Here is a 14,277-nt window from a genome sequence, read left to right as displayed (position 1 = left end):
CACTGGACGTTATAAAAACACCAGTAGCGTTAGCTGTAGAAAGCTGTAGCTGTAGAATGAGTATTGCAGTATTTTTGCAATAATGTTTTTCAGCGTTTTTTATTAGGGTTAGAGCATTTTTACAGCTGAAAAAAACTCCTCTTAAAACCCACTAGCTCTGGGGGATTTTTTCCAGCCAGAAAACGCCCCTGCCAAAAAACTGTAAAAACATCCAGTGTGCATGAGGCCTTATACTGACCATACATGTTAGAAATGATATTCAGTTTGATTGTTTTTTTTTTTTTATACAATTATTCATTACTTATCAATACTGTCTTTACTTTTTTCTCTGCAATCCTTTTAGGCTCTATGCACACTAGTGTTTTTTTAAGTTCCTAGAAGCTATTATAAGCATTTTATTTCTGCTTCTAGAAGCTAATAGTGTTTATCCTATGTGTCTGTGCACACTATTTGACGCTGGAGGCGTTTTTAAAGCTTTGGTATTTAGGAACAAAAAAAAATAACGTTTTTGTAGAGTTTGTGGGAGCATTTTTCCAGCAGAAAACAATGCTAAATGCTACTAAACGCTCCTAACAGCTTTTTTCAAGCGTTTTTCTTTTCTTCATGTACTGTAAAAACTGATAATAAAACGCTAATTCTCCTAAAAGCTTCTAAAAACTACTAAAATGCTACTACAAGCCGGCACATAAAAATGCTATTAGCATTTTTCATTCAGCATTTTTACTAGCGTTTTTTGAGCTTATAAAAAAAAACGCTAGTGTGCATGGAGCCTGTCAGGGAACAAGCATAAACACAGCAAACCTTCAAACAATAGCAGAAGATCTAATTACAATTAACAATACAAACAATGATCACCTCCCTCCTCAGCCTAGTAGGCAACAGATTATAGCAGAAGTAGACTGTTCGGCCTGTGACCAGCTCTTTCAATTAACATGTTGAGTTCAGAATCAAAGAAACCAGGAATAGTCTTTATATATATCCTGGGAGATATTGTGGATAAATATTACTGTTGCATTTTAAGTAACTACCTTCTCATTGTCCATTAAACAGCTGTCCATCATTTTTCTCAGTCACCTTGTGCCCCTAATAGACACAGGATGATTTAGACATCGGAGGTGCATGAGGAACTGAAACAAGGGCTTCCCAACCTATTCAAGGGATTCTGGGTTCCATGGGCCCCCCGACCAAAGTCACTCCCGTCACAGAGCTTTAAAGTATGATTGACCCGATTACATTTAAAGTAAAATCATTACAGCTTGTATTCATTGGTGTTACTGTCATGCACTGGCTTTTACCTTCAAACACACTGAAACAACAACACATGCATACTTTGCCTACAATGAAAATGCATCTCCAATAGGACTTGCTTGGTTCAGAGACTTCAAGGAAACACAAGGCAGGCCATGTGCATCCTCAGAAATATCATCTACACCAGTGGTCACCAACCAGTAGTCTGTGGACCACTGATGGTCCATGAGTGTAGAATATGTATGTGTTGTATTTACATAGCTGAATGAGGACCTGGGGGTGGGAACAGGAAGTAGGAAGAAATAGGTTTTACATGTGTCTCTCTGCTGGCTGGAATAAACAAGCTCTTCACAAGATCCATCTGACTATTCATCATTGCTTCTACAAAATCGACATGGTAACATAAGTGGAATTGCTGAAACATCCTGGCTCAGAACATGGCATAAAACACCTAATCTTTGATGATAAAATTGCTAACAACTAGCATTGTGTATATAAGGTTGGCAACCACTGATTATTGAAGTGAATGGGAATGTACTGATGCTAGTTTCATAATTCATCTCAATCAATGCTAGTGAAAACAAGCCTTTAAGTTGACCATAGATGACTCTTTTTGTTAAACCAGCCAGCAGGCTGATTGAAAAAAATAATAGATTCATTCATCCACACAGGAGAGGTGAATGGAGGAATCCTCCCCGCTGAAACATTGTATTGTGACAGTGGGACTCCTCCTCTGTCACAACACACTGATCAGTGGCTGCAGCCTCTGATTGGGAAATGTTTTCCAACATTTCCATTCAGCAGACATCGATTCAAAGATCGACTTCTGTGGGGATGGTCATAGATGGATCATAGATGGATCGGTTCCTGCTGATCTGTACTGAGACTCATTTTGATCCATCTATATATTACAATCACAAAACAAACTTGAACCCTCTTTTTTAAATTGCGACATGTGTAGGCTTCAGGAAGGGGAAGCACAAAAAAGGCAGGCCAACCAAAACATAATTGTACTTTTTGACCATAGGTGTGCGCAGGAGGTGTGGCTTGGCACACCCTAATCACTACATGCAGTGCCAATTCCCCCTACTGCCCAGGCTTCCCCCCGTGTTGGTCAACCCCCCACCCCGCAGTGCTGCTGGCTTCCTACCTCTCCTCTCCCCTGGCTGTTGAAGAGAATGTTTTAGGATGGACAGTGAGGGAAGGGGCTAGTAAATATTGAATTTACTGGCCCTTCCTTTTCTAAATGAACACAGTGAACACTTGCTCGCTGTGTTCATTTATAAGTGAAGCATAGTAAACCGTGTTTACTATGCTTCAGTTTGTGAATGAACAGGAAACCGCTCAGCACAGAGCACTTCCTATTCCTTCACTGTCCGAGAAAGGCATGTGTGTTTTGAGCTTTGGGGCGCACACCCTAATGCAACAGGCTGTGCGCACCAATGTTTTTGGCAGAGATCTTCTTTAAAAGCTAAGTCTGCCTTTGGGATGTAACATGAAACATGGTCAAAGTCTGAAACCCCCTCCTCTCTGGCATTTTCCACCTCCTCCTATTCAATCCAGGGTTTCTTCTCCCCACAGGCTCAGACTATTTTTTTATTGGATAGAGATCTGAGAATGAAGAGACTATAAGTCCCATCTTCTACTGCAGTAGTTCATAGTTCTCAATATGTTATCATACTTGTAGTCCACTGAATTCTTCCAGCCTTGTAATCAAAGGTCCAAACCTCTGTACAGACCTACAGCTGGAGGAATAGTCCACAGGAGGCTGTGCATTGTACCAATACATCTCTGATTAGTGTTGTAACACATTGCAGGCTGCAGTGCAAAAATAAATGAAAATAAAATGCACATTATATATTTTTTTAACAATGTAAGTGCATTTATTATTTTTTTGCAAAAAAAAAGTACAATACAGAAGAGGTTAAAAGCCTGAGTTTTCAGGTACAGAAATTATTTTGTAGTAGACATTGATACATGTAGCCTAAGTGCACCACCCCTTGGTAAGTAAATGAATAACAGCTACTAGAACTCATTTTATTTTATTTTTTTAAATTGTAGCATTCTACTGCAGCCATGTGTAGACTATAGTCCTCCAATTGTATAGGTGATATAGGGAAGTTTGCTTGCTGGTCTCTGTATTTTCAAAAAAGAGTAGGCAGAGGTCAAGTGACCCAAATGACAGCCACCTATATTTTGTTTTCGTCGTATTTATGTTTTTTTTTTATTATTATTTTATGGTTACCTCACCTTGCTCATCAGACCTATTCCCTGTAAATTCTTATTAAAGCTCAGTTAAAACCTCACACACATTTTTTTCTCTTTATAGTTCTCCCCATGTATGCATCTCAACCCAACTTGGGCTACCATTGTTTTTTTTCCTGTTTTTTGTTTTTTTATTTAGGTCCCACAGATGATTAAATACACTCGAAAATGTTTTTGTTTCATTACTCACGTTAGTGTGAACTATACTTCTGTTGTTCTTTTTTTTTTTGCAACATGATGTCCTCAGTCCTCCAGGTTAAATGAAGCTTAGTGCCGAACCTGAAAGACTGAGAACATGTGAGTGCAGGGTGTCATGGACCCACCCCCTCATGGAGTGTCCCCGTGGTGCCTTGAACTCAAGAGCATCATTGAGGACCACCAAGCAAAGATCCATAGAGGAACAGAGGTAAGTATAGTGAAAAAAGCATAAAATAAACAAGGGGGACATAAAGATGTTTGGGGGTGGGGGCAAAACACAGGTTTTGAAATACCTTTTCCCTCAGTGGACACTTATGCTAAGGGTTGTGCTAAGGGGTGCGGCTGTTACTCAGCTCTGCCAGCATTGAGCAAAAGAGTGCCCTCCCACTCTTTTGCTCAATGCTGGCAGAGCTGAGTAACAGCCGCACACCTTAGCACAACCCTTAGCATAAGTGTCCTAACAAAGAGCTGTAATGAAGAGAAATAGGAGAGGCGTGTCTGACCAGGTCTATTAGATTACAGAGTACACTGCACAGCACAGTGAAACACTAGACCCTACTGAACTGTGCAGTCATATTTATACATTCAGCACAATGGTTTTACAGGACAGTGGATGTAAATCAGTGACGGCCTGTCCATTACGGGCACGTGGGTGTCGCCCCCTCTATCCATGCGTCCGGCCCTCAGATCTACATACAAGGCGCCGGACTATGGATTCCAATGGGGGATCGTTTTTTTTCTTTTAAGCACATCGTTAGAGCCAGAGTCTCTCATAGGCTTCAAAAAAAGGGTGGGCTCAGGAGGCAGAGCACTGCGCTCCATGCCCACCCAGCTGTGTGAGAATAGCAGTCGGTGGTCGTCGGGGAGGGGTTGTTTGCCCTCCCCCCCCCCCCCCCGCAAAAACATAAAATTTTTAAAAAATGACAACCGCCACTGACCAAGTATAGAAATCGATGTTGTATTTCTGTATCTGTGGATTGAATTTGGCCTTTAACCCCCCTGACGGTATTCCCGAGTCTGGCTCGGGGGGGAATTTTTATACCAAAAGCGGTAACCCCAAGCCAGACTTACCTTCTCCCTCGGATACAGCGATGTCCCCGCTCTGTACGAGCGAGCCGTGTCTCACTCGATCTATCACGGAGCCGATCTCCGTGCCCTGCGAGCGTTGCGATGCACGGGGACATAGATCGGCGCCAAATTCAAAAAGTGAAACACACAGTATACATACAGTATAATGTAATCTTACAGATTACATTGCTGTATGTAATTATTTCACATCCCCTTTGTCCCTAGTGGTCTGCCCAGTGCCCTGCATGCAGTTTTATATAATAAAAACTGTTCTTTATGCCTGGAAACTGGATGTCTGCTAGACTCTGGTTTGGACAGATTTAAGTGAGTTATTCCTAAGAATTACAGGACTACAATATAAAACGCCAAATTTTCATGTAAAATAATTGTACCGCTTTTAGCACCTAAAATCCGAAATAATCGTACCACCAAGGAGGTTAAGGAGCAACTGCATTGAACAATAAACTTACAATGATGGTGAATGAGGAGGTAGACTAGACAATGTAATTGGCTATCCTTTAGTACAGGTGCATCTCAAAAAAATTGAAATATCATCAGTACAGTTAATTTATTTCAGTAATTCAATTCAAAAAGTGAAACTCGTATATTATATAGATTCATTACACACAAAGTGATATATTTTAAGGATTACTTTCTTTTAATTTGTATGATTATGACTTACAGCTAGTGAAAAACAAAATTCTGTATCAGAAAATGTGAATATTGTGAAAAAGTTCAGTATCGTAGACTCATGGGGGATTATTTACTAAAGGCAAATCCACTTTGCACTACAAGTGCAAAGTGCACTTGAAATAGCACTGAAAGTGGACTTGGAAGTGCAGTCGCTGTTGATCCGAGGGGGACATGCAAGGAAAAGAAAAAAACAGCATTTTAGCTTGCACGTGATTGGATAATAAAATCAGCAGAGCTTCCCCTCATTTCAGATCAACCCCTCAGATTTACAGGGACTGCACTTCCAAGTGTCCAGAACACAGTCATTGACGCTGGCTGTTCACAGAGTGATGTATTTAAGCATATTAATGGACAGTTGAGCGAAAGGAAAAGCCGTGGTAGGAAAAAGTGCACAAGCAACAAGGATAACAGGAGCCTTGAGAGGATTGTGAAACAAAGGTTATTCAAGAATTTGTGGGAGATTCACAAGGAGAGGACTACGGCTGGTGTCAGTGCTTCAAGAACCACACGCAGACGTAGCTAGGACATGGGCTACTATTACTATACTATACTATAACTATTGCATTCCTTGTGTCAAGCCACTTCTGAATCAGAGACAACATCAGAATCGTCAGAAAAAGGACTGGACTGTTGCTCAGTGGTTCAAAGTCCTCTTTGCATTTCGTTTGGAACTCAAAGTCCCAGATTCTGGAGGAATAGTGGAGAGGCACAAAATCCAAGTTGCATGAGGTCCAGTGGGAGTTTCAATAGTCCGTTATGATTTGGGCAGCCAGGTCATCTGCTGGTGGTGTTCCACTGTGTTTTATCAAGTCCAGCGCAGCCCTCTACCAGGAAATTCTAGAGCACTTCATGCTTCCCTCTGCACACCAGCTTTATGGAGATACTGATTTAATTTTCCACCAGGACTTGGCACCTGCCTACACTGCCAAAAGTACATCAATACTTGGGTTAATGATCATGGTATCACTGTGCTTGATTGGCCAGAAAACTCACCTGACCTAAACCCCATAGAGAATCTGTGGGGTATTGTCAAGAGGAAAATGAGAGACACCTGACCCAACAATGCAGAGGAGCTGAAGCTGAATCAAAGCAACCTGGGCTTCCACAACACCTAAGCAGTGACAGGCTGATCGTCTCCATGCCTCTCTGCATTGATACTATAATTCATGCAAAAGGAGCCCAGACCAAGTATTGAATGAATACAATACTGTACATGGACATACTTTTCAGTAAGCCAACATCTCTGTATTAAAACTCCTTTTTTTTTTTTTATTAGTCTTATGTAATATTCAAATTTTCTGAGATACTGAATTTTGGGTTTTCACTAGCTGTAAGCCATATTCACTGAAATTAAAAGGAAGAAATGCTTGAAATATATCACTCTGTGTGAAACGCATCTACTGTATATAATATATGAGTTTCACTTTTTTAATTGAATTACAGAAATAAATTAACAATTTCATTCCGGGTCGCATCAGCATTATGGTTGTCCTCAAAGTGTCGGTTGTATCTGTAAGACTATGGGGTTGATTTACTAAAGGCAAATAGACTGTGTGCTTTGCAGAAGTGCAGTTACACTCTGCAAGTGCAGTTGCTCCAGAGCTTAGTAAATGAGGTAATGCTTCACTTTTCAAAGAATACCCAATCATGTTCAAGGAAAGTAAAAAAAATAGCATTTTTGCTTGCACATGATTGGATGATGGCAGTCAGCATAGTTTTTGCTCATTTACTAAGCAATGAAGCAACTGCTCTTGCAAAGTCTTTTTGCCTTTAGTAAATCAACCCCTATGCATCTACTCTTTATCATATTAAATCATTGCCTCTGCATTTGATTATTACTGGTTTTAGTACTAACCTAAATTATTAAGTAAGAGCATAGGTGTAAGCAGCCTGTTGAATTAGGGTGTGCACCTTAAAGCTCAAACACATGAAACACGTGTGTGTCTACATATATATATATGACCCCGGCACATCGATCTCCATGCCAGAAAGGGCGGAAGCACTTCTCTTATGACAGAGCCAGTAAGAGGGGGATCTTTCCCATCTTCCTGCTGACACATAGAGCGATAATGAGCGATGATGCTAATGTGCATGGGGTGATTAGGGTGTGTCCAGGCACACCTGGCACACCCCGTGCACATGCCTGTGAGAGAAAGAGCAGAGTTCAGGAGTAAACGGCACACAGAGAGCAGAATTGCGCTAGGTAGAGAGTGCAGAGTTCAGAGGTGTGCTGTGTACAGCATGCAGAGTTCAGGGGTGTGCTGTGTACAGAGTGCAGAGTTCAGTGGTGTGCTGTGTACAGAGTGAAGAGTTCAGGGGTGTGCTGTGTGCAGAGTTCAGGGGTGTTCTCTGTACAGAGTGCAGAGTTCAGAGGTGTGCTGTGTACAGCGTGCAGAGTTCAGGGGTGTGCTGTGTACAGAGTGCAGAGTTCAGGGGTGTGCTGTGTACAGAGTGTAGAGTTCAGGGGTGTGCTGTTTGCAGAGTTCAGGGGTGTTCTCTGTACAGAGTGCAGAGTTCAGAGGTGTGCTGTGTACAGAGTGCAGAATTCAGGAGTGTGCTGTGTACAGAGTGCAAAGTTCAGGGGTGTGCTGTGTGCAGCGTTCAGGGGTGTGCTGTGTACAGAGTGCAGAATTCAGTGCAGGGTTGAGCAGTGCATTATGCACAATGTGCAACACAAGCTGTCCACACTTCACTTCCACCTCTCCTTCTTGGCTCTGCACCACTCTCCTCCATCCCTGGTCTCTGCACACATCTCCCTCCTCAGCCCTCATCTTTCTCCCCCCTACAAACTTCCTCGTATCTCACCTACCTGGCCTGGCTCTGCTTCGCCTTGCAGGGAGATCATTGGTCAACCTCTCGATTGTGCTGTGCCCTGCTGTGAGTGCATGCAGGAATCTGCGAGAGCCGCAAGTTGTCGAGAGCAACGGTGTCCTTGTAAATACAGAAGGCTTCTGTGTTTACCAGTGATAGTCGTGAGCGGAGGGAGAGGGTGACATGACATGGCCTGCATAGCTCCCAACTTTCTAAGATGGAAATAAGGGACACCTGTTACCAAACACAAAGACATGAGGTTTGGGGCTTTGAGTGAAGCAAAATAAAGTGCCTCCATCTCTGGTTTAAGTTGAGAATAAAAGGGAAATTGGGACTTTAGATGAAGCAATTGAATAGCGGAGGTAAAAATCAATATAAAATAGTTTTATTGATAATATAGATATAAAAACAGTGATAAAATAATTTCATTTATATACATAAAGTGTGCACAAGGCATGAACATGATGGATAGATGAGTACATACATAACAACACATGATGATAATGAATACATGGTAATTCATGTAAATATATACAGTGGCATGGCATACATGATTGGTTAAACCCAGAATTGCTTTTTTACCACTAATATTCCTTTATATTGGCTTTTGAAATGTACAAATGCAGCAAATTAGAAATTGGATGAAAGGTTTAGCACTGTAAAACACTTTTCATTGATAAATAGTGCTTTTTCTATACAATTATATAGATCAGACCAAAATGAGGGACAAATGAGAAGGAAAGAGGGACAGAGAGACAGTCCCTCGAAATCAGGGACAGTTGGGAGCTATGGGCCTGGAGGGCTGCATGCGGCCCATGGGCATTTTGTTTGACATATATGAATTAGATAATCTCTGCTCTCTCCTCCTAGTATCATGTCCCTTGTTAGTACATCATTACATTACATTACATTACAACATATTGGCTATTGGTGCCGCTTCTCCCTTTCACAGTCTTAGTTTTGCCGTACAGTGTACAGAATGCACAAGACTGACAGAAAGTCAAAGTCAGGTACTTACACTGTTTATATTTAAAAAAAAAAATGCAACAATGTATTAAAAACTGCAATGATTTGTTTATTTCATACAGTGCCTTGAAAAAGTATTCACACCCCTTGAAATTTTCCACATTTTCTCATGTTACACCCAAAAACATAAATGTCTTTTATTGGGATTTTATGTGATAGACCAACACAAAGTGGCACATAATTGTAAAGTGGAAGGAAAATTATAAATGTTTTTTTTTAAATCGTTTACAAATAAATATTTGAAAAGTTTTTCCGTGCAATTGTATTCAGCTGCCTGAGTCTCAATCCTTTGTAGAACCATATATTGCTGCAATTACAGCTGCAAGTCTCTAACAGCTTTGCACATCTAGAGAGGGACATTTTTGCCCATTCTTCTTTGCAAAATAGCTCATGCTCTGTCAGATTGGATGGAGAGCGTCTGTGAACCGCAATTTTCAAGTCTTGCCACAGATTCTCAATTGGATTTAGGTCTGAACTTTGACTGGGCCATTCTAACACATGAATATGCTTTGATCTAAACCATTCGCCAAAAAGTAAAATTTTGGTCTCATCTGACCAGAGCACTCATCTGTCCCCCACATGGCTTCTTGCAAACTGTAAACAGGAATTCTTATGGCTTTCTTTCAAAAATGTCTTTCTTCTTGCCACTCTTCTATAAAGGTCAGATTTGTGGAGTGCACAACTAATAGTTGTCAGGTGGACAGATTCTCCCACCTGAGCTGTGGCTCTCTGCAGCTCCTCCAGAGTTACGATGGGCCTCTTGGCTGCGTCTGATGAATGCTCTCCTTACCCGGCTTGTCAGTTTAGGTGGATGACCATGTCTTGATAGGTTTGCAGTTGTGCCATACTATTTCTATTTTTGGATGATGGATTGAACAGTGCTCCGTGAGATGTTCAAAGCTTGGGATATTTTTTTATAACCTAACCTTGCTTTAAGCTTCTCCATAACTTTATCCCTGACCTGTCTGGTGGGTTCCTTGGCCTTCATGATGCTGTTTGTTCACTAAGGTTCTCTAACAAACTTCTGAGGGCTTCACAGAACAGCTGCATTTATACTGAAATTAAATGATGGACAGATGGACTCTATTTACTAATTAGGTGACTTCTGAAGGCAATTGGTTCCACTAGATTTTAGTTAGGGGGCTGAATACAAATGCACGCCACGCATAAAGGAGGCTGAATACAAATGCACACCATCTTTTTTAGATATTGTTTTGTAAAAAAATGTTGAAAGCCATTTATCATTTTCCTTCCACTTCACAATTATGTGCCACTTTGTGATGGTCTATCACATAAAATCATAATAAAATACATTTATGTTTTTGATTGTAAAATGACAAAATGTGGAAAATTTCAAGGGGTAAGAATATTTTTTCAATACCCTGTATCTGACTAAACTTTTAAAGTTTTTTCTACTTAAAAAGTGTGTGTAAACCCTAAAAATTGAAGTTTTTATTTTCCCCTTTTGGTATGTTAACCACTTACAGACCGGACCATTTTGCTGGTCAAAGACACATTTTTGACACATTTTTGGGACCATTGTCAGTTATACAGCAATCACTGCTATATAAATGCATTGATTCCTGTGTAAATGACACTGGCAGTGAAGGGGTTAACCAGTGGGTAGCAGTGTAGGGGTTAAGTGTTCCTAGGGGTGTGTTACTAACTGTGGGGGGTTGGGCTTTCATTTAGTGAACACTGATCTCTGCTCCAATCATATGGAGCAGAGATCAGCGTCACTAGTTGCTAGGCAGAATGGAGAAATGCTGTTTACAACGGCACTTCTCCATTCAGCCGTCCCGTGAGACGATCGCAGGTATGCCCACGGCGATCGAGTCCACGGGACTCGCGACCGGACTCACGGGGGTCCCGATCGGTACGGCGGCACGCTCGCAATGGCAGGGCGGCATTGAAGATTGGACGTACCTGTACGCCAATATGCCTGCCCGTGCCATTCTGCCGACTTACATCGGCGTGCGCTGGTCGGGAACCGGTCAAATAAACCAACGAAGCATTTTGTTATATCTGTTCAATTTCTTCAGAAACAGTCTTTCTGCTGCTTCTGAATCATCACAAAGTGTTTCTTCACCAGCAGCATCTTCAAGTAAGGAAATGTTACAAACCAAAATTACACAAAAATACACAAAACCTTAATTTAAGGAGAAAATTACCCCCGAAAATCAGGAGAAAATTGATCAAGCTCTCCATAGAGCAACATATGCTTCTGGACCTGCATTATCAATAGCTGAAAGTGCATACTGGCAGGAAGCTTTTACATTATTATGAGCGAAAGGGGGGTGGTGACCTGTTCTCATGTATAGGTGAAATGCTCTGAACATATACAGTCCTTGTTATTCCATTTGTAATGTACCCCCCCCCCCCAATCGGTCGGTCAGTCAGTCACCAGCCCTGCACTTACCCCATCTAGGTCGCAAGCAGCACTTCCTCCAGGCAATGGGCGGCGGCTTCCCCTGCACCTCCTCAGCATCATGGCAGCTTCCGCCGTGTGTCTCCTCCCTCCTCCTCTTAGGCGGCCAATAGGTTCACTATTCCTATCAGCCAATCAGCTGACGGGTCTCAGGACCCGCTTCCTAAGTGGCTGGGAAGAGAACCAGGAAGACAATTGCGAATAATAATTTGCTATTGTTACACAAGTGGGGGGCCCCACTCTGCGCCCAGAGCCCACCCTTTTTTGAAGCCTATTAGAGCCTCTGGCTCTAATCATGTGCTCAAAAAAATAATAATTGAAATCCATGCATCCAGTGCCCCGTATGTAGATTAGGGAGCCAGACACATGGATAGGGGTGGTGGTGCCCCTGCGCCTGCATTCGTTTATTTATTAATCAACTATTTGCCGACCAGCGCATGCCAATTTACATCAGCAGAATGGCGCTGGTGGGCAAAAGGGCATACAGGTACGTCCCCTTTAAGAAGGGGTGCTGCGGGTGCCTGCGCACTGCCGGCGGCACGCCCGCACACACGCTACAGTCTCCGCGACCATGACCGTGGGCACCAGGCAGACATAAAGATCATGTCAGGGAGAGGTAGAACGGGGAGATGCTTTTGTAAACAAAGCCTTTGCCCATTCTGTCTAGTCACAGGACAGAGAAGATCACTGCTCTGTCATCGAGAGCAGTGATCGCCGTCATATGAAGCGTAGCCCCTCCCCCCCACAGTTAGAATCACACCCTAGGATACACTTAACCCCTTTACCGCCCCCTAGTGGTTAACCCCTTTACTGCCTGTGTCATTTACACAGTAATCAATGCATTTTTATAGCACTGATCGATGTATAAATGACAACGGCCCAAATAGTGTCAAAAGTGTGCAATCTGTCCGCCATAATGTCACAGTCCTGATAAAAATCGCAGATTGCCACCATTACTAGTAAAAAAAAAATCAAAATAAAAATGCTATAAACTATCCCCTATTTTGTAGACGCTATCAATTTTGCGCAAACCAATCAATATACACTTATTGCGTTTTTTTTTTTTTTTTTTTTTTTTTTACCAAAAATATGTAGAAGAATACATATTGGCCTAAACTGAGGAAAAAAATGTTTTTATATATATTTTTGGGGGGTATCTATTATAGCAAAAAGTAAAAAATATTGCATTTTTTGTCATAATTGTCTCTCTTTTTTTGTTTATAGCGCAAAAAATAAAAACCGCAGAGATGATCAAATAACACCAAAAAAAAGCTCTATTTGTAGGAAAAAAAGGATATCAATTTTGTTTGGGTACAAAGTCACATGACCGCACAATTGTCAGTTAAAGTGTCGCAGTGCAATTTCAAAAAGTGCTCTGGTCAGGAAGGGGGTAAATTCTTCCGGGGCTGAAGCGGTTAAATAATTGTACTTTTATTTCAAGCATAATATTTTTATATACGGTACACTGCATTTCATCTTCCCAGTATAAGAAAATTTATTTCAATGTGTACAACTATACTACACTGATTTTTTTTTTCTTTTTTATTATTCCAAATATTTCCATTATTTTCGGGGGAAAAAAACAGGGGAAAAAAAGTTTTTCCCAGAAATGTTACACCTCTATTCAAGACACCCACTTACAATTAAAAAGCAGCAAACTTATATCTTTTTTTCTCTTCATTCATTCAGTTCCTGTCGACTGGAGTTCAGATTGATCCGAACAGCAGACTGACCCTCCGTGACCCAGAGCTGTCTTCTTTACGAAAAGCAACCACCTTCGATGTTTTGTGCAATGATGTCATCCCCAAGGCCATCTCAGATATCCGGAGGTTGGGAGACCAGTTGTCCAGTGTCCCTGGGCCATTGAAGAAGGAGGACTTTGAGAGGACAGCATTAACCATGGCTTACACAGCCTTAAAAACTTCAAAGTTGGAGAACGAGAACCAGAGGAGAGTATGGATGGAATCCCTTACCAAGCTCTTTGTGGCACTAAGAAGAGACTTGATGGCCCTGTACCATAAAGATGGTCGACAATGACCAATGGCCTTGCCAAACTCTCTACAATACCTGCATGTGATACTCTGCCAATATAACCGTGAATATAATTTATTTACTTACTGAAACTCTAGAAATTAAAGGGTTGTCTATCTCAGGAGGTTTTGAACAATCCCTCCATTCTCCGACTTTCCACTTATCTATCTGCTGGATACCCTTTCTTTGTGTAATAAAGGAGTTTGGGTGTGTTAAAAGTACACTTACCTAAATAAAAAAAATAAAAAAACTTTAATTTAACTGGATAAATTCTATGTTTCAAAAGTGAATTGAAAAAAAAATTGTAAACCCTAAGCAGAGATATTTAGGAGGAAGAAATAAGGAAACAAAGACTTGTTTCCAGTGAAGAATTGGTGCAAAGTGCAACAAAGACAAACATAAGTAGCCAATAGCAACCATACAGACGTCAGTCTACTGAAGTCACATTATAGTTTGCAGTTTTCATTACTGTGTTAAAAAGTCCATCAATACCCAGTGTACATGGAGGG

General features: G+C 41.3%; 1 protein-coding gene across 1 annotated transcript in view; it reads left to right on the top strand.

Moving 5' to 3' along the window:
- Positions 1 to 14,029, top strand: part of FAM180A (family with sequence similarity 180 member A) — a 62,049-nt gene extending 48,020 nt beyond the window's left edge. Inside the window, exon 3 of the mRNA XM_077469211.1 lies at positions 13,427 to 14,029. Within this exon, the coding sequence (XP_077325337.1) occupies positions 13,427 to 13,774 (348 nt within the window). The 3' untranslated portion in view covers positions 13,775 to 14,029. The remainder of the gene's footprint in view (positions 1 to 13,426) is intronic.
- The last annotated feature ends 248 nt before the right edge of the window (positions 14,030 to 14,277 follow it).

This window comes from Lithobates pipiens, unplaced genomic scaffold (genome assembly GCF_037356315.1).
Source record: "Lithobates pipiens isolate NorthernLeopardFrog02 unplaced genomic scaffold, aLitPip1_a1.2 Scaffold_8, whole genome shotgun sequence".
Lineage (NCBI taxonomy): Eukaryota > Metazoa > Chordata > Amphibia > Anura > Ranidae > Lithobates > Lithobates pipiens.
Note: the sequence above shows the minus strand (reverse complement) of the source record. Positions and strands in the feature narration are given on the sequence as shown.